The sequence below is a fragment of the Mobula birostris genome, chromosome 1 (genome assembly GCF_030028105.1).
Source record: "Mobula birostris isolate sMobBir1 chromosome 1, sMobBir1.hap1, whole genome shotgun sequence".
Taxonomy (NCBI): Eukaryota; Metazoa; Chordata; class Chondrichthyes; order Myliobatiformes; family Myliobatidae; genus Mobula; species Mobula birostris.
Window position 1 is genome coordinate 24,892,447 of NC_092370.1, and position 21,565 is coordinate 24,914,011.

Genomic DNA, 21,565 nt, shown 5'->3' on the forward strand with positions numbered 1-21,565 from the left:
GTATCATACAGTGGCATGCTTCAGACGGTGACAGTGACAGGAAAGACATACTCTGTAATTTTTTTATCTCCTACACACAAGCAACTGGCAGTCTACCACCATATTAGTTATATTGAAGCTATAATTTGCTCATGAGCTGGCCAGGAAGGGGTAGCACCTCTGCTTAAGGGCTCGTCGTGTCCATTCTGGGGGAAGCTCATCACCTTTGGTCCCCACTGGACACTCATCTCTCAATCTGTGCCTTCAAGTAGCTGTTTGCATGTGATAGTGGTACACCCTGATAAACTGCTTCAACAGGGGGCTAAACCACGTGAAGATAGCCAGAGGGCCCCATACCCCAGTGAGATAAGAACAGGCCTGTCCTAGCGTGCTAAGTCAGCTCTGGGAGACTGGGAGGATGAGATCAACAGTGAGATCCAACAGCCAGGAAGGTAATTCTGCAATGCTTTAAGGAGACTGAAGGGCATAATGAGACACAGAAGTAGTCATGGATGTCCACTGCAACCAAGTAAGACCCCAGACATGTCGTCTACTTGTACCACTGGACTTGGACCCAAGGTCAAAAGAGTGGAACTGCCCTAGTGCTTTTCTACTTTAAAACTCTCCAACAGATCGAAGTCTGCTCTGCACCGAAGTTTAGCAATGGAACACTGTTTGTTAGAAAGGGGGAGGGCTAGTGTTACTTTTATGCAGGGACAACCAGTCATTCATTTGAACAGGGCTGCATCTTACAGAAAAGTGCCAGTAATGCAAGTTGTTTTACTTGACTATATCTTTACTGATTTTAATCTTATAGAAAAATTATTTATAATTTGAGCAATTTACTTAATAATTAAAATATTAACATAGAGACATAGAAAACCTACAGCACAATACAGGCCCCTCAGGCCACAATGCTGGGCCGAGCATGTACTTACTTAGAAATTACCTAGGGTTACCTCTATAGAGGGTTACCTAGGGTTACCTAGGGTATACCCTCTATATTTCTAAGCTCCATGTATCTATCCAGGAGTCCCTTAAAAGACCCTATTGCATCCGCCTCCACCATCGTTGCCAGCAGCCCATTCCACGAACTCACCACTCTCTGCGAAAAACACTTACCCTGACATATCTGCTCTGTACTTACTTCCAAGCACCTTAAAACTGTGCCCTCTCGTGTTAGCATTTCAGCCCTAAGAAAAAGCCTCTGACTATCCACAAGATCAATGCCTCTTATCATCTTACACACCTCTATCAGGTCACCTCTCATCTTATGTCGCTCCAAATAGAAAAGGCAGAGTTCACTCAACCTATTCTCTTAAGGCATGCTCCCCAATCCAGGCAACATCCTTGTAAATCTCCTCTGCGCCCTTTCTATAGTTTCCACATCCTTCCTGTAGTGAGGTGACTAGAACTGAGCACGGTACTCCAAGTGGGGTCTGACCAGGGTCCTATATAGCTGTAACATTACCTCTCAGTTCTTGAACTTAATCCCACAGTTGATGAAGGCCAATGCATCATATGCCTTCTTAATCACAGAGTCATTTGACCAGTGTTTAATCATCTCTGAGACACGCAGCATCCTTCAACGAGCTGTTAAAGGCCATTGTGCATTTGGGAGACAGGGTTGGTGATATGCCTATTATACTTTACTCACCTCTTAAAGGCTGATTTATACTTGTGCGTACTAGCTTACGCCGTAGCCTACGCTAGTGGGCTACGCCGTTGTGAGCATTTATACTTGTGCGTTGGTGTGTCTCCGTCGCTCTGCAATTCACCGACAAAACGCTAGTTGGCGGTGAGGTTTCTATGCCACTGCGTTGAGTTTCTTCGTGTTGAAACTCAACACGAAGAAACTCAAACTTCAAACAATGGCGACTGAAACTGAAGGAGGGTGAATTTTCTGTGCTTGTCCAGCCACTGAGAGACATGGACAAGCAAATGCATTTCAAATATTTTCGGATGTCGGCAGGTAGATTTGACAATTTGGTTCATCGTCTCCAGCCACTTATCTTGCATCAATGTACGCACAGTATACTCAGAGACTGGCAATAACCATTCGAGTTTTAGCTTCAGATGGAAGTCAACAGGCTGTAGCAGCTAGCTACAAACTGGCGTCAAGCACAGGGTCCTCCATAATTTCGGAGATCTATAAAGCTTTATGGAAAGCATTGCAGCAAGAGTTCCTTCCCTGCCCTTCAGTCGCCCAATGGGAAGCTATTGCAGCGTAGGAGGAAACGCGATGCTACCAAGCAGACCAATCACAGTTGTCACTGTCTGCGTCGCCGCGATGTGTAGTTACATTTTGGGAGAGTTGCGCGTTCCGCTACAGCATAGGGTTCGGCGTAGAGTACAGCGCAGGGTACGCGGCTACGCCGTACTTATGGCGTACATTTGACGCACAAGTATAAATCGGCCTTAAGTCCTTGTCGTCTAGTGATAAAGCACAGAAAAAACTATCACTAAGTCAATAATGATCATAATGTACTGATTTACAACAACTTGATCACAAACTTTTTTTTTGAAGTATCCCCATATTGCTATCAATGTACCCAACGTCTCCAACTCACCTACACATGAGCAGTAATAGCCTACTGACCCACACATCTTTGGGATCTAGAGGCTGTCACATGAAGCTGGAAACAAATTGAACCTGGAGGTGTCAGATGACAGGTTTACCAGCTGTTTTACTGTGCTACCAGCTCTATTTTAAGGAGCACTCACTTCTTTGGTGAAGAGGTCAGCAAAATTGGTTCTCCATATCTGGAAGAGCTACATCCAAGCAAGTGGACAGCAAGTGTGGTCAACAAAACAATTCCAGCAAATCTGGCCCAATATATCACTTGAATAATAAATTCTACCACTGTAATTTTCACACCAAAAAATTGACCCTTTAACTTTGTAAATGATAATGATCTAATAAACAAGACAAATTTAATCTTAAAGTACAAATAAAAGACAAAAATTGGGACAATAGTTTCCTAGTTGTTCAAAGCAGAACAAATGGATTAGCGTACACCTCTAAACACATTACCACTTTTTGCTATGCTCTAAAAACCAATAGAAACATTTTCATAGATCTGTAAATCTCTGACAATTATACCCACATTTACTGCTCTTTTGCACTTGTGCCTAATTTTTGTACCAAGGAGGCGATAATTTCTCCTTCAGCACCAGTGCCCATGTGTTGCACAGCAGTTAAGTTTGGGAACTAACTTCACGGTACATGCTAGAATATTAACAATGTTACATTTGAGAACAATTTCTATAATCCACAAAAAATAAACTTACCTCAACTTCTAAATCAACACTGTGTTTGAGAAGCAGCTTCAGGACATCCACATGTCCATTCTGGCTTGCCGCCTGCATTGCAGTGTGTCCTGCACACTGACCATTCACCTGCAAGATTGAAACAGAATCAATAATTTAAGTCCATAAACACTGTGCAGTCCAAATTCTAAATTAACGCTTCTAAGTTGCAAAAAAATTCAAACATATATTTCATTAAAAAATATGAAGTTCTAGAACTGACATTTGAATTAACCATTGAGAAAGTAGAATTGAGAAATCTTTTTGAAAATTCATTTTTTGATAATTATGTATTCAAACAATACGTAGTTAGATTCAGTACAAGAATCATACTCAAGTACAGATTGTTAGTCTAGATTAATTAAGGAAACATCAAGAAACCAACAGCCACAAGGCAGCAGGGCTGGACAGCATCCCGGGGCAAGTACTCAAATTGTGTGTGGCACAACTGGCTGGAGCGTCCAGACATTTCTATTCTTTCCCTCTTGCTTCAAAACATCCACCATTGTCCCTGTACCAAAGAAATTCAAGATAACATGCCTGTATGATTGGTGTCCTGTCGTACTCACTTCAATCATAAGCAAATGCTTTGGGAAGCTGGTCAAGGACTACATCTGCAATATTGCTACCACCCACAATGGAGTCCCAACAATAGCCACAACACTACACACTGTCCTCACTCACCTGGAGAAGAGGGATGCTTATGTTAGAATGCTGTTCTTGGACTTTCCTCATTCAACACCAGAATTCCCCGAGGCTTGACAAGAAACTCAGAGACCTTGGCCTGCATCCCAACTTGTGCAGCTGGATCCTGGACTTCCCGTTGGATCGCTGGCAGGTGGCAAGGATGGGCACCCTCACCTCTGCCCCTCAACAAAGGAACCCCTGCCTCTACTCTCTATACACCCACAGCTGCATTGCCACACACAGCCCCAACCTGCTGATCAAATTTGCATATGACATGACATTGGTAGGCCTTATTTCCAACAACGAGACAACCTACAAAGAAGTCAACGCCTGATACAGAGGTGCCAAAAAAACAACCTCTCCCTCAATGTCAAAAAAAAGGAGTTGATCGTGGATTACTGGAGGAACGGAGACAGGCTGTAGTGAAGATGGGACTATAGTGAAGAGGGTGAGTAATTTCAAGTTCCTTGGTATACACATCACCAAGCATCTCACCTGGACTGTACATACTGGCTGTGTGGTGAAAAAAGCACAACATTGCCTCTTTCATCTCAGAGAACTGATTAGTTTGGCATGAATCTCCAAAATACTCCGGACTTTCAAATACTCAGGACTTTCTACAGGGCTACCATAGAGAGCATCCTGACTGGCTGTTAGCACCTGGTACAGGAATTGTACTACCTTCAATTGCAGGGCACTGCAGAAACTGGTGCGGACAGCCCAACATATCTGTGGACATGAACTTTCCTCTATTCAGGACAGTTTCAGCAGCAGGTGCATAAAAAGGACTGGAGGATCAGTGGGGGCTCCAGCCACCCCAACCACAAATTGTTTCAACTGCTTCCGCCTGGCAAACAGTACCGCAGTATAAAGGCCAGAACCGACAGGCTAAGGGACAGCTTCTTTCACCAGGCCATCAGATTTATTAAAACACATTAATCTGATTGCATCTCTGACTGTACATACATGTATATAAAACAATTATGTACCAAATGTATTATGTATTGCATGCTTGGGCAATATCCTCCCATATTTCCTTTCCTTATTGCTTGTACATAGTGATGGAGACACAACAAAGATTTTTCCTCCCTCATGTTGTGAAATGAATGTAAAAAATAAAATTCTAATTCTCATTCTAATTAATGTGTAAACTTCCTGCAGAAGAACCAAGAGTTTCAATGAAGATGATGTATTTATATAATCCACGGGGATAAAAGCACTTTTCAAGATGGCAAACAGATCTGGAATACAAGTGAAAGCGTCAAGTTGCACCAAACCTGACTCAGTGGCTAATATACAACATCAAATTTAGTGATCTAAAAGCTGCTTTCAAAAGATACTCTACACTGTTAAGTACCTTGCTTTTCTGTGGATGCAAATAAATGATTTAAATAAAAATACAGGGAACATTACAAAGTTAGTAGAGAACACAAAATTGGACATGTCGTACAGAAGCTGTAACCTATTGAAAGATAGCTGACTAATCAGATCAGTGGAAAAGTAGAAAATGAAATTGATTTCAAAGAATTCTGAGATTTTTGCGATCTGACAGTTGTACTGCCAGTGATGTTTCTCTTGCAGGTCATCTTCCACATCTGTTTGTTCAAACTGGAGGTCAAGTACTGGTGTAAAATATACCAAAGTCAGCATTGTTCCCTGAAGGCAAAATTTTGCTTGACAAATCTGTTGGAATTCTTTGAGGAAATAACAGGCAGGTTAAACAAAGTACAGTCACTGAATGTTGTGTAATTGAATTTTCAGAACGCCTTTGACAAGATACCATACAGGAGGCTGCTTAGCAAGATAAGACCCCATGGTAATACAGGAAAGATACTAGCATGGATGAAAGATTGACTGATCGGCAGGAGGTAAAGTGTAGGAATAATGAGAGCCTTTTCTGGTTGGCTGCCAGTGACTAGTGGTGTTCCACGTGGTTCGGTGTTAGGGCTGCTTCTTTTTAAGTTGTACATCAATGATTTGGATAAGAGAATTGATGGCTTTGTGGCCAAGTTTGCAGATGATATAAAAACAGGTGAAGGGGCAGGTGTTTTGAGGAAGCAGAGAGTTTGCAGATTTGGACAGATTTGGAGAATGGGCAAGAAGTGGCAGATGAAGTAGTGTAGGGAAGTGTATGGTCATGCACTTTGGTAGAAGGAATAAAAGCATAGTCTATTTTATAAACACGGAGAAAATTCAAAAATCCAAGGTGCAAATGGATTTGGGAGTCGTCATACAGGATTCCCAAAAGGTTAACTTGAAGATTGGGTTAGTGGTGAGGAAGGCAAATGCAATGTTAGTATTCATTTCAAGAGGACCAGAATATAAAAGCAAGCATCAATGCTGAAGCTTTATAAGGTATTGATGAGACCTCATGGAGTATTGAGAGCAGCTTTGAGCACCTTATCTAAGGAAGGATATGTCAACACTGGAGAGGGTTCAGAGGAGGTTCATGAGAATAATTTCAGAAATGAAAGGGTTACTGGCTCAAGGCCTATACCCGCTGAAATTTAGAAGAATGGGGGTGGGGGGGGGGTGAAGAATCTCATTGAAACCTGTTGAATACTGAAAGGCTTGGTGGAGAGGATGCTTCCTATAGTGGGGGAGTCTAGGACCAGAGGGCACAGCCTCAGAATAAAGGGACAACCATTTACGATGGTGATGAGGAGGAATTGTTTTTGTTAGAAGGTGGTGAATCTGCAGAATTTGTTGCCATAGGTGGCTGTGGAGGGCAGGTCATTGGGTGTATATAAGGTAAAGGTTGAAAAGTTCTTAATTAGTCAGGGTGTGAAAGGTTACAGGGACAAAGCAAGAGAACGAGGTTAAGAGGAAAAATGGATCAGCCATGATGAAATGGCAGAGCAGACACAATGGGGCAAATAATCTAATTCTGTTCCAATGTCTTAAGGTAACCAATCTTCTGCTACATTACTCAATGAAGCACTTGATCCAGCAATGAAACAGAAGTCGGTTGGCTTTCTATTCACATGAATATGAGGTGAGCATCTTGATTAAAAAGGCAAGTCACATTCCTTCATTTTACTTACCTTTATGCTTTAAATTCATTTCTATCAGGTCAAGGCATTTCACTTAATCCTTCCATTTAAAACAATTCTTCTATTAAAATCTACATGAACGGTTTAAGTGCCTCTGATTATCATACATTACAAAACAATTAAGACGCAGGATGATGGTGACCTGTCAAAGCTAAAAGGAATTCCAGAGCAGGGGCTCAGGATCTACTGTCACATCTGTCAAAGATGTAGGAAACATAACTGGGCTGTAATGACTTTGATTCATTACAAATTTTTAGCTAGCTTCAATTCAACAATTTAAATCTCACAAGTTTATTTTGTTGAAGTGAATAATTAAAAATTGGTTTATATGCAATAATACATTTGATTTGTACATGTACAAAAAAATGGACTGCTGAACGTTCTAAGAAAAATCACTCAAAACACAGATAGGTGATGATGCTTGAGTAAAAGGACCTCAAGCCATATATTTGGTTTCACAAGGAGTAAATTACTTTGGAAAAAAGAAACAATACATTATATCACTCTCCTAAATAAAGTCAATCTGTGAAACACTGCTCTTTTTAGAAAAATTACTAAAGTATCAGAAGCAATAGAATATCCTCTGAGTACCACCACACTGCGGTCCTGTATACTGGAACATCTTTTCCATAGAAACTTGAAAGCAAAAACTAACAGATATCAGTTTTAAACCCCAACAGAAATCCATCGGACTTCTTGACTTGTGTTAGAGAAATGATTTATCTTAGATGTGGCTTTGACACTTTTTCTCAATTTCCACAAAAATACATGAGTATGCTGGCAGAAGTATTGAAAACACTCACATCAACATCTGGCCTTGCCATTATTTCTTCCACTTTTGCAACATCACCATTGGCTGCAGCTTTAACAAGTTCTTCATTGATGTCCCCAGATTCTTGTGTTTCAAATAGTTTTTTTAATAATTGGGATAAACGCTCTGAAGAAACAAAAATTCAGGAATTTAAAAAAAACTTAGTAGCAGCATTCAGCCTTCAACCTAATAAAAATAAACACTCAACTTAACTCATTGACTTCCTCTTGATGTAGCTCAAGAGTTAAAAGCAGCAGCTCAGGTGAGGGCAAGCTATGACAAAATAAATAATTGTTTGCAACTGAAAGACCAAAACTGATAAAAGCAGTTGTGATGTTATCAGAGTCAAATGGAGGAAAGAACAAATGAGTACAGTCATCTCACTGAAGCTTGGAAATTAAATGCTAAAATCACAGTGAACAGTGGTGCTAGAAAATTTATGAACCCTGTAGAATTTTCTCTATTTCTGCATAAGTATGACCAAAAATGTGATCAGATCTTCATGCAAGTCAAGTTTTAACTAGCTAGAGAGAGTCCAATTAAATAACACAAAAAAATTATACTTGTCTTTTTATTTATTGAAAAAAATGATCCAATATTACATGTGTAACCCTCAGGTTCGGCCAGCCGTGTTGGAAGACAGTCTCTGGCCTCGCCAAATCTGAGGTGCAAAACCTCTTGTTTGTGAAGTGTTCCCCTGTTACAAATCAGTACCACAAAATAACAAACAGTACACGATATGCAATTAAACGATTGAGTTTTATAATTCTTAATTTGACTAGGTTAGTAAAGTAAACAAAAAGGGCCCATTTTAATGAATCCATCTAATGTGCTCGTTGGAGCTCACAGTTTCCCATCTGTTAGTTCTACATCACTTTCCCCCAAGCGTCATTGACTCCAGGCCCCATTCCAAGTCCAATACATCCTACAGTCCTGGACCTCTATGTTCTGGCATCTTCTCTCTCCACCTTCTGCTGAACAAAAGACCACAAATCCCTCGCTCTCAACCACACAAGAAAGAAAACACTCCCCTCTTTGGACAGCGCACATTTCAAAGCCCCCGTTACCTCTAGTCATAACCCAAACACTGCTGCTATAGAGAAACCATTACACTAGCAGTGGAACATTTCCCAGGGTGTTACACATTAGAAAAAGTATGTGAACCTCTGGGATAATTCCTTCTATAAAAGTTATTTGGAGTCAGGTGTTCCAATCAATGAGATGAGATTGGAGGTGTGGGTTGTAGGGGTGTCCTACCCTATAAAAAGTCACACAAAGTCAGGTTACTGACAGAGTACCACCCAGGATCAAAACAACTTTTAGAAGACCTTACAAGAAGTATTGTAGAAATGCATGAATCTAGAAAAGGATACAAAAGCATTTCATCAGTAAGTGAAATTGTCTACAAATGGAGGAAACTCAGTACTGTAGCTACTCTCTCTATCAGTGGGCATCCTGTAAAGATCACACTAAGCATAACATGCAATGCTGAAAGAGGTGGAAAAGAATCCAAGGGTAACAGCAAAAGACCTGCAGAAACCTCTAGAACTTGCTAAAATCTCTGTTCATGTGTCCACTATAAGAACAACACTGAACAAGAATGGTGTTCATGGAAGGACACCACGGAGGGAGCAACTGCTCTGCAAAAAACATTGCTGCAAATGTCAAGCTTGCAAAAGAGCACCTGGATGTTCTACAACACTTCTGGGACAATGTTCTGGGGACAGATGAGAGGAGAATTGAACTCCTTGGCAGAAATGCACATTGCACACCAACAACAAAACCTGCCATCCTGATTACCTTTGAAGGTGTTTTCTTGCATTTCATATACTCAAGTACATCATTTGTTCCTTTCTGCCTATTCCTGCTATACATCTCCTCCTTCTAAACCAAGGCCACAATATCTCTCAAAAACCAAGGTTCCCCAAATCTGTTAGCCTTGCTTTTTGTTGACAAGGACATACAAAACTCTCTTTACTCTCAAAATTTCACTTTTGAAAGCCTTCCACTTTCCAAGCCTGCCTTTGCGAGGAAACAACTTGTCCCAATCTACACATGCCAGATCCTATCCTTCCCCATAATCATCTTGCAACAAACTGAATTAGGATCACTAGATCCAAAGTGATCCCCTACACACACTTCTGTCACCTGCCCTGACTCATTCCCTAACAGGGAATCCAGTATCACACATTCTTTCCAATTGGGACTTCTGTACATTGATTAAGGAAACTTTCCTGAACACAATTGACAACTATCCCATCTGGTCCTTTCACAGTATAGGAGTCCCAGTCAATATGTGTAAAGTTAAAATCACTTTCGATCTCAACCTTGTGTTTATTGCAACAGTCTGTGATCTCTCTACAAATTTGATCTTCTAAATCCCACTGACTATTGGGTGACCTATAATATAATCCCATTACATGCTCATCATCACAAATGTTCTCCCATAAACATCGGCAGGAAACGTCCACATTACACGATTTGTACCAGCAGGCCACCTTCAGAGCACCACATAACATCAAAAGATGTAAGCATTCTGCAGGTTGCTCGGGATTGGAAAATGGACGTGGACTTGGAAAAAAGCTTGTGTTTCCCCTAGACATTGCAGCTACAACACTCCAGCCAGACATGGTCCTGTGGTCCACAACAGCCAAGCTGACATATGTTGTGGAATTGACAGTACCATGGGAAGATGGTGTCCAAGAAGCTTATGAGAGGAAAAAGACCAAGTACTCTGAACTGGCAACTGAAGCTGCCCAGAATGGCTGGAAGACCAAGATTTTCCCTGTAGAAGTCGGATGCAGGGGATTCCTTGCTACATCTACGACCAGTCTACTGAAGAAAATGGGGGTGAGGGGTCACTTCCTCCAGCAAGCAATCAAGTCCTTGTCAAATGCAGCAGAAGAAAGCAGCAATTGGATTTAGATTAAAAGGAAAGACAACAACTGGGCTGCAAGATGAAGACAGGAGGGTATGGAACTGAGGGGGGTGTATCTGGGACGCCAGGTAGCACCATTGAGCCCTCTGGAGACATCGTGGGCTTATCAACGAAACGTCAAAGAAGGAGGGTGCCCACCGATGACGTACCTACCCTCCCTCCTTGTCACCACTCCAAACACACTGCCAACATCGAGAGTGCCAGCTTACCATAGGGATTGAAACATCAAGTCCTAGTAGCTCTACATTTCTACTCTTTCTTATTCCTCAGTTCCACTCATACAGCCTCAGTGGACAAGCTCTCCATTCTGTCCTGTCTCAGCACTACCATGACATTTTTCCTGACTAGTAATGCCACCCCTTGCTCTTTATTCCCTCCCACTATCATGTTTAAAACAGTATCTAATGTAATTAGATGAGTTTTAGATTGCGTCTCGTCTCAGCCAAAAAGCAATACTCCATCTGTCCAAAAATTCACTGATATGAAAGATTTACTCAATTTTAATAAACGTAGATGATATGCAAGATATACCAGCTGCATCTTTGGACCCTCCTCATCAGCTCCTCAAAAAAAATCCAGACAGCTCATTCTCTTCCCTAACACATCAATTTGACTGCCTTTAATTAAGACCATAAGACACAGGAGCAGATTTAGGCCATTTGACCCATCGAGTTTGCTCCGCCATTTCACCATGGCCAATCCAATTTTCTTCTCAGCCCCAATCTCCTGTCTTCTCCCCATTTTCCTTCATGCCTGGACCAATCAAGAATCCATCAACCTCTCTCTTAAATATACATAAAGACTTAGCTTCCAGAGCTGCCTGTGGCAAAGAATTAAACAGATTCAACACTCTCTAGTTAAAGAAATTCCTCCTCACCTCCGTTCTTAAAGGACGCCCCTCTATTCTGAGCCATCATCAAAATTGGGAGTCTATGTCATGAAACTGCAACTCCATTTCTTTTTCCACAGATGCTGCCAGTCCTGCAAACTTCAAGCACTACTCCAAAGCTCCTAAACCTCATCTTAAATCCAAATCCTCTGATCAGGGACACTTCTGTCACTGGGAAGTTTCTCATTATCCAAACCTCTCAATTTTAAATATGGTCTCCACTCAACCTCATCTGCTCCAAGGAGAACAAATCCAGCTTATCCAGTCTCTTCTCAGAACACAACCATTCCTTTTCAGACAACATCCCCCGCAGTCTCTCAAGTGCAACTCCATCCTTCCTATCATGAGGCAACAAAAACTACATACAATATTCAAGCTACGTCCTCATCCATGTTTTGTCAAGTTGTATCAAGCTCTTCCTTCTATGCCCACATTTGACTTTCAGCTTATTTGTGATGTGCTAAGTGAAGCATCAATGTTGACAAAAGCAAGCTTAAGTTTCACTTAAGCTTCCTTCTTGCTTTCAGTGAAGGCAACAAATTGAATACAAAAGAAATCTTTTTTAAAATGTCTCATTCAATGTAAAAAGACAAAGTTTTGTAACAGAGGTCAAAAGAATAACATTTGTTTAGAGGTTTATACGCACCACCTGAAGCATTGCTCACAGCAGATCCAGCTGATGCCACTTTAGTAACAGCTGCAGGGTTGTAAGTCCAGGATGTCCCACACACTTCTACTTTCAGATCACTATCAGAGTAAATCTGCTGCACACGCCCAACTTTCCCCAATGTCTAAATTAAAACAAAAGAAAAATGCATATGCATTTTGCTGGGACTGCAAATAGCCTACGTTTTTATTTCTTCTACCAAGATGTATGACTATACACTTCCCTACACTATATCCCATTTGCCACTTCTTTGACCATTCTCCTAATCTGTCCCAAGTCCTTCCTTAACAGTACATGCCCCTCCACCTACCTTTGCACCGTCTGCAAACTTGGTCACAAAGCCATCAATTCCATCATCCAGATCATTAACATACAAGATGAAAAGCAGAGGACCCAACACTGACCTTTGCAGACATCACTAGTCACTGACAGCCAACAAGTACTCTTTTATTCCCACACTTTGTCTTCTGCCAGTCAGCCAATGTTCTATCCATGCTAGTATCTCTACATTCTATGATATCTCTACATCCTTTTCTCACATCCACCAGTCCACCCTGGTTCTCCCTCCCTTTGTTCAACTTCTACCTACCTACCCCCTCTCCCACACTTGGCTCCATCTGATCATCATTTCTCTTCCCCGCCTCCCAACATTTGGTTCCATTCATGTCCCACTCCTCCCTTGAATACTTGAGCCATCTTTATTCTACTACCCACCAACCTCAGTCCTGATACAGGGTCTTGACTCAAAATGGCAATACTTCTCTTTTCCATCTACAGATGCTGCTTGACCTGCTGATATCTTTTTCTTTTTGCTAACATTTCAGATCAACTGCCTTTCAACAGACCTAGTGCTCTGCAAGATTACATAAATGGTTATTATCCTGAACATTAGATATATATACTACCTATTTGCTGCCTTTTGTTGTTTTAATTTCACATTTCTCACATACACAAATATTCATTTTTGCATTTGCAAAAGTCTTATTTTTAAGGAATCACTCAATTTAGATCAGGTTGAAGACACCAAAGTTAGCAGCCAAAATATGGGAAACTACACCAAAAGTCATAGCACAAGAACACTTCAAAACGTAGCTTAAAGGACAAGAACTTTCACTTACAGGAAGCATAGCTTCAGCCCATTCTCCATGACCACGCTGAAGAAGTTTGATTCGCTCCAGGTCATAACAAATCTGAACCAGGTCACCAACATTAAATGGTGACGACCCACCTTCTGCTCCCTGTACTACATCTCCACTTCTAACCACATTAGCTTTGGTCAGAACTGCAGGATTGAACGTCCACCTACAGAAGAAGAATTGCAAAGAACTTTAAGAACCAAAGAGGCATGAACTTGTCTTATTTCTAACATATAATTTTTGCATTTCCCTTCAGAGCTTTTGCCCACATACCTGTTCCCACTTGGATACTGTACAACAATGTCATGATCTTCATCAATGCCACAGACTGTGCCGGTGGTAGTTAATGTCTCAAACATGCCATCTGTCCAACCACCATGCCCATGTTGTAATGACTGAACAATTTCTAGATCCAGATCTATATTTACAAGATCACCAATCTGTAGGCCACCAGGGTTCCGACTCCCATTTTGTTCACCTAGTTACATTTATTACCAAAAATGGAAAAAGTAAAATATGAATGATCATTTCATTATCTTGAAAAGAATACATTAATAGTTAGTCAGTCAGTCATACTTTATTAATCCCGGGGGAAATAATAAAACAATATGCTGGATTTGGCAGCCAGCAATGAAATAATTAGAACTCTCAATCTTTGAAATTTATCAATCTCATAACCAATGCCCCATGGTATTATCTTCAGTTCTAGAAATCTCTGGTATACAGCAACTTCTAATATCACCAAATAGGCAGAGCAGCCAATTACTCTAAAAAAAATTCTCATCTAGCAAACTAGAAATCAAAAAATATAACAAGTTTCATTAACTTTTCAAATATTTTGTACGTTAAATAAAGACTGGGATATGCACAAGCTGAAATGTGAATATTTGTACAAAAGGATTTTGAAGCTAAAAAATTTGATTCACTGTAGTTACAATTCAGTTTATCTTAAAAAGTGTATATCTCACTTATAAAGGAATATTTACTAAAGTTATTTTTAATTAAACAGGAGAGTTTAAGTAGTTAAAAGATCTTGATACTTAATTCATTTCCAAATCCATAAGCTACAGAGTAGCAAACCACTGACATAAACCCTGGATCTCTCTGATTAATTGCACATTGACACTTGGAAAGTTCTTCGAGTTACTCCACTGTTACATTAAGTGGTGATAGCTTTACCACGTACCCACAGCAAATTAAACAATCGCCTTCAGAGTACAATAAAATTAATTTTATCATACAAGATAGAAAATTGTCTTAACAAGTGTACATTAAGATGACACCTGGTGGACAAAATTATCAATCCAAACCTATAAAGATTCATTCATTAAATATACAAATGATTTGTTCGCCTTTTCAGATGATTACCCTAAACCTACAGCTTCAGTTAAAGACTTTAAAGAATCAGATGTACAACTTTCTTAAACAGAAACACTGATATTCCTCCTTGCTCAGTTTTTCTTCTATTTATATAGCATAGAAACTTAACTACCACACCACCCAGTTACTACAAATTTCTTTTAAAGCTATTAACTTAGTCAGAGTATAGATACTTACAGTATAGAAACCAGCCCTTCAGCCCAATTTGCCCATAACAAACGGTTGCCTATATATTTAAATCACCCTGAGCAACAGGAGAGGCACCAGAGAAATGGAGGACAGGCAATGTTGTTCCGCCTTTTAAGAAAGGCTCTGAACACGTACCAGGAAATTACAGACCAGTGAGTCTGAGATCAGTTGCGGGAAAGTTATTGGAAGGTATTCTAAGGGACCAGGTAAATGAGTACTTGGATAGATATGGACTAATTAGGGATAGACTGCGTGGCTTTGTGCATTGTAGGTCATATCTAATGAATCTTACAGAGTTTTTCGAGGGTTACCATGAAAGTGGATGAAGCCAGGCTACATGGACTTTAGTAAGGCATTTGACAAGGCCCCGCATAGGAGGCTGGTCAAGGTAGTTCAGTTTCTCGGCATTCAAGATGAAGTAGTAAATTGGATTAGACATTGGCTTTGTGAAAGAAGCCAAGAGTGGTAGTAGAGGGTTGCCTCTCTGGCTGGAGGCCCGTGACTAGTAGAGTGCTGCAGCGATCGGTGCTGGGTCCATTATTGTTTGTCATCTGAATCAACAACGCAATGATAATATGGATCAGTAAATTTAAGGATGACACCAAGATTGGGGGTGTAGTGGACAGCAAAGACGGGCATCATGGCTTGCAGGGAGATCTGGATCAGCTGGAAAAATAGGCTAACAAAAGGCAGATAGAATATAATGCAAATAAGTACAAGGTGGATTCAGTAGGACTAACCAGGCTAGACAGTGAACAGTAGGGAGCTGAGAATCTGGGAATATAGGTCCATAATTCAAAGTGTTGTCACATTGGTCTTCATACATCAATGCATTGAGTACAGGAGATGGGATGTTACGCTGAAGTTGTATAAGACATTAGCGAGGCCTAATTTGGAGTACTGTGTGCAGTTTTGGTCACCTATTTACAGGAAAGATGTAAGTAAGTTTGAAAGAGTATAGAGAAAATTTGCAAGGATGTTGCCAGGTCTGAAGGTCTTAGAACCTACATTCAAAGGTTCGGATTTTATTCCTTGGAATGTAGAAGATTGAGAGGTGATTTGATAGAGGTATTCAAAATTATGAGCAGTATAGATAGGGTAAATGTAAGCAGGCTTTCTCCACTGAAGTTGGGTGGGACTACAACTAGAGGTTATGGGTTAAGGGTGAAAGGTGAAAAGTTTAAAGGAAAACTTCTTCACTCAGAGAGTCCTGGGAGTGAGGACTGAGCTGCCATCACGAGTAGTTCATGCGAGCTTGATTTCAACATTTCAGCTAAGTTTGGATAGGTATATGGATTTTAGGGTTATGGAGCGCTACGGTCCCAGTGCAGGTGGATGGGAGTAGGCAGCTTAAAAGAGTTTGACATGGACTAGCTGAGCCAAGGAGCCTGTTTCCGTGCTGTACTTTTTAATGACTCTTCAGAAAATTTCATTTGCCTGTGTTTATCCATATCCCTCCAAACTTTTCCTTATTTACCTCTAGCTACACATTAATGAGGTCAAGATTAATATGGTAAAGATCTAATGAGTTTGCATAGACAACAAAATCACTTCAGAGTAAACTACTCTTGAAGATGCACTTATTTTAGCAAATTCAGGTTTTGACCATCATTGATTTTGTCATTATGAACCCACCAGTCTCTTCAATCACTCTTCATAGTGAACCATGAGTGCGCATGCGCCGGTCGTGCATGCAGCCTGTTACAGCCGTTCCAGACCATATTCTTACTTTTTAAACTTACGTTATGTTCTGTATTTTTTTTTTGCATGGTAACACGTCGAAGTTACACCCTTACTAACATGCTGGTAGGAGGAGTTTTATTTGGGTTTTTAGCACTGGAAATAGTTACATTCAGACACGTCTTATCAGCGGGACAGAAGCATGGTAGCATTGTGTATTCCAGGGACCAGCTGATTGAGCTTATGCCAGCCGGTTTAGCGAGCAGAGTGGCAGACACCCCTGCTGAAATCTGGAGGAAAACACACAGAGGATGCAGATGAGGATCACAAAGTTGAGGAAAGAGGACCAGGTCGAGACAACAGAGACTTATGGAGAAGAGGAGTTCGGTGGGCAATAAAATGGACGAGTTCACAGCGCTAGCCAGGCGTCAGAGAACATTTCGGGAGTGTAGTGTTATGTGTTTCACTGGAACAGGGCTGCACGAGGACATACCCGATCAAAACTTCTCCATGGACGGCTTCCAGACCGTTCCAGCTGACCGGAAGTGCACTGAGAGCGGTAAGCGTAAAGGAGTTGGGGGCTTATCGTTCTGGTTAACAACAGATGGTGCAATCCGGGTCATATTACGATCGAGGAACGTGTTTGTAGACCAGATATTGAACTTTTTGCTGTTGGACTTCAGCCATATTCCACCGAGATACAACACTGGGCGGCACAGGAGGTCATCCCTGCCTGTGGCCATCGAACTTGCAGCTCCTCCCGTGGAGGGTCAGACACCCTGAGCCAACAGGCTGGTCCTGGACTTATTTCCATCTGGCATAGCTTGCATCTTGTTGTTTGATTGTTTGTGGTTTTTGTATTGCTATATTTACGCTCTATTCTTGGTTGGTGCGACTGTAACAAAACCCAATTTCCCCCGGGATCAATAAAGTATATCTATCTATCTATCAGAAACAACAATCAATGCTATGATGAACCATTCACATCATCTGTGCTTCTTTTCTTAGAATATACCAACTTAACACTATTACTGTCCAACTTTCAAATACAACTTATCTCACGCAGCATTTAAAAACAGATAAACCTTTGAATCTTGACTATATAGAATTTCTATATAGATTTCCAGAAGAAATTTAATGATGAGAGACTATTGCGAAGGAACAAAGTACATTTAGTTTTAAAATCACATTGCTCGGAAGAATCTTAAATTAAGAGAATAAAAGCAGGAACATGCAGAGGACAAAGACAGAGCAGATATCAGATCATCGACTTTCAACCTAACAAAGGCAAACTAAAATATCTGTTAAGGGTGACAGGAGTTAAGAGAAAAGGACAAGCACATACACATCAGATAAACACATCACTAAAAGCATTGGAATTCCAACTAGGAAGTGATATTTCAGTTGTATCAAAGCAGCCTTCAGAAACATAATACAAGGCAAACACGACCCAACAAACCAAACAACCACCTCATCAAATTATAGTGCAGATTGTCATTTGGTTTATTAACCAACCTCAAACTATCTTCAACACAGAATTCCCATATCCCTTGAACACCAACACATCACTGAGGCTTAGATAATCTTTACACTGATGCATGAACATCGACTTCTCTAACTTCCACTAATGCCCCACCCGTTATTTATTTTTATACACACATACTTTCTCCCTCTGGCCCTCTGACTATACCCCTTGCCCATCCTCTGGGTCCCCCCCCCACCTGTCTTTCTCCCCAGACCTCCTATCCCATGATCCTCTTGTATCCCTTTTGCCAATCACCTGCCCAGCTCTTGGCTCCATCCCTTCCCCTCCTGTCTTCTCCTATCATTTTGCATCTCCCCCTCCCCCTTTCAGCTCTCTTACTAACTCTTCCTTCAGTTAGTCCTGACGAAGGGTCTCGGCCTGAAACGTCGACTGTACCTCTTCCTACAGATGCTGCCTGGCCTGCTGCGTTCACCAGCAACTTTGATGTGTGTTGCTTGAATTTCCAGCATCTGCAGAATTCCTGTTGTTCGCGTTTTTTAAAACTGTATATAAAGTGCCTTAAAAATGAGTTTTCTGTGGTTTTGGTTCTATCATCTTAATAAACTGAATGTTTGCAATATGCTTTATTTCTCTGCCCAATTTTATAAGTTTTCTATGTACTTCCACTCCTCTCATTAAAATCTGCTTACTGAATTGTCTGAAAAGTAACAATATGAATGCATTTAGGCCCTAATATAAATAAGATTTATTACTATCATTCCATTACTCATCTATTATCACATATACTACAAAGTTTTGCTTTTTCTATTTGTAAATTATTCAAAAGTTTGTAAGAAATATGAAAAAATGCTTTATAGTAAATCTGCATTTCAAACTGCAGTGGAAAAGGAAGCTGAAGTTATTAAAACAACTGTTACATTCAGCCAACCTTAACAAGGTGCAATGACATTTATCCTTGTATTTAGTGCAGCTCAGTAAGCTGTAAATAATGATTAAACAAAGCAGCTTCTACCACAAGCAAATACTTATAATACTTACAAACTATTGTGCAATTAATAGCTATCAATATTCTGTACATTTAGGCATCGAGGGAGAGAGGAAGAGGAAAGCCATCCGCAGTACCACCGATGCGGCAGAGAGGGCCTCAAGATGGCTGTGGCTCAAAAGAGGGGAGCCATGGAGTTATAAGTAGCTAGATACCTGGACACAAGCTGAGGTCTGATCAGCTCCAGCTGGGTCACCTGGAGGAGGGTGTATGATGTTGAAAGACCCAAAACACCCAATGATTCCAGGAACATGTGTCCAGAGGCATCAGTAGATGTATGTACACAACAGGCGGGACTATAGCAGTAAAATTATTAAGGAAAAAGAGGATATTTCAATGCATTCTTACTGTAGGTGCAAATGACAATGTGGCTCAATGGTTGTTACCAATTAGCAGAAGCTTAGGTTAACGACCCAGTAACCACCATTCAGTGATCCAGAGTTCAAACACCACCAAGGCAGCTAAAAATAAATTCTGTTAATTTTAAATTAAAAAGAGAACTAGCAGGCCTGACTATAAATTCTCTGGATTGTCATTAAAATACTCTATTTTACAAATGGCATCCTTACCCACACGAGTTTACATGCAGTTGCCTCTTCAATGCCCTCTTATATGGCCTTGCAAGCCACACAGAAGAATTAGGGATGTGTAATAAATGGCTTGCCAGCGAAGCCAAAATCCTAAAACCTACATTTAAGAGAAAAGCTACTTGCTTCAGGAAAATTGCAGAATAACTGGTTATGGCCAAAGAATAACGAAATTCTCATTCATACTGATAATGAACCCTTGCATGACTAGTTAAATTCAACTTCTGGTTGTCAGAAAGTCAACTGCAGGCCATTTTGTAATTTCAAGGAAAGATAGCAATTCAGCCAGAGATTAGCCTCTTTCCAACTTGTCTCTCTCTCATGTTAACACTCATCAGGTCAAGCATCCTGAATCCTGCTGAACATAGCCATGTATTGCTTTACCACCAGTCCTGAATTTAGTTCAATCATCAGTGAAGCTTCCTTCATGGAAGGCGGCCAATAATACAACTAGACACAGCTGAATTGTAACACTCAAATCATGAGATAGCCACTTTAATCTCTATTTTTCCTGGTTCTCCGCCTCTGCCTCCATTAAGATCCAATAATGTACAAAATGAGCTTGTGTAATAACATCTTGTTTGGCTTTCCAGATACGACAATTTCAGAGAGAGTAATTGAACCACTTTTATTCCAGCTTTTTACCATCCCATGTCCTTTCGTATTTTCAGATAAATGTTCTGCATTTTCAACTCTCCAAAGGCTATTACCAACATAATCAGTTCTATTGTCATTTCTCTTCTTTTCCACCAATCATAAACATTTATTTTTGTTCTCTACACCTTTAGCCATACAATCCAAACCACATCCTAAAACTTTTCAAGTATTCTAAGTTTTAATGAAAAATCATCAACCTGAAACTTTACCCCTGTTCCTCTCTCCACAGACACCACCAAAATTATTGGGTGTTTAAGCATTTTCAATTTTTCTTTCTTACTTCCAGCATCTACAGGAATGTGCATTTGAATGTAATCAAGCCTCAGTAAAATTCTGCTGCTTAATCCTGGAAAGAAATAACTGGCCTCCAACAACTACATAATAATTGAATAATTATTTGAGGAATTTTCTTTGCAATCAATGTCGATGAATTAGTTCTGTGGTACCATATTTGACCAAAAGCTGCCTTCAGGTTTTTTCCCCCAAGATTTTCGGCAGAGAAGTTATCACCTAATATTTGTCATTATCTAGTCCAAGGTGATATGGAAATGCCAATGTGTGACTGGAAGAGGGTAGTGCATCCCTTGACGAACCATTATCAAAAGGCAATGGATTAATCCTTGGATTGATCACAAACTATGATACAGCTGCAATACAAATTCAACAAAAAGGCAAAAGAAAAAGATTTGCAAAGTCATCATCATGCTATTATGATCAAAATGCAGCAGCCTTTTAAGCTCAAATGATTATTGATAGAAAACAATGACAGAAATAAACCCAGAATCTTGAATACATTACATGCTAAAATCCCTATTTTCATCCATCTAGTCAGTTAGCTTCTGTGGGCCTTCATAAAAAACGGCTGCAGTTACATACCAAGAACAGGACAATGATCTCTGTAAAAGGAACCGCCTTTTGCATCTTGCACACATTTCAGGTCAGACTGGTTAAAAAAAATAGGGAAAAAGAAAGAATATTACTGCTGTTACACAACATACTTTTGTAAAAGAAAGCACAAGGAACAAACAATTCACTTAATAACGATTTCACTCAAGTACCAAGTAAACCAAAA

At 40.4% G+C, this 21,565-nt stretch overlaps 1 protein-coding gene across 2 annotated transcripts in view; it reads right to left on the bottom strand.

The window, feature by feature from the left end:
- mib1 (MIB E3 ubiquitin protein ligase 1) overlaps positions 1–21,565 on the bottom strand; it is a 176,387-nt gene that overhangs the window by 109,358 nt on the left and 45,464 nt on the right. For both annotated transcript variants that reach the window (XM_072252839.1, XM_072252829.1), the window contains exons 5-10: positions 21,370–21,436; positions 13,743–13,947; positions 13,452–13,635; positions 12,313–12,457; positions 7,832–7,965; positions 3,271–3,378 (exon numbers count right to left, since the gene is read on the bottom strand). In XM_072252839.1, coding sequence (XP_072108940.1) covers positions 3,271–3,378; positions 7,832–7,965; positions 12,313–12,457; positions 13,452–13,635; positions 13,743–13,947; positions 21,370–21,436 — 843 coding nt within the window. The remainder of the gene's footprint in view (positions 1–3,270; positions 3,379–7,831; positions 7,966–12,312; positions 12,458–13,451; positions 13,636–13,742; positions 13,948–21,369; positions 21,437–21,565) is intronic.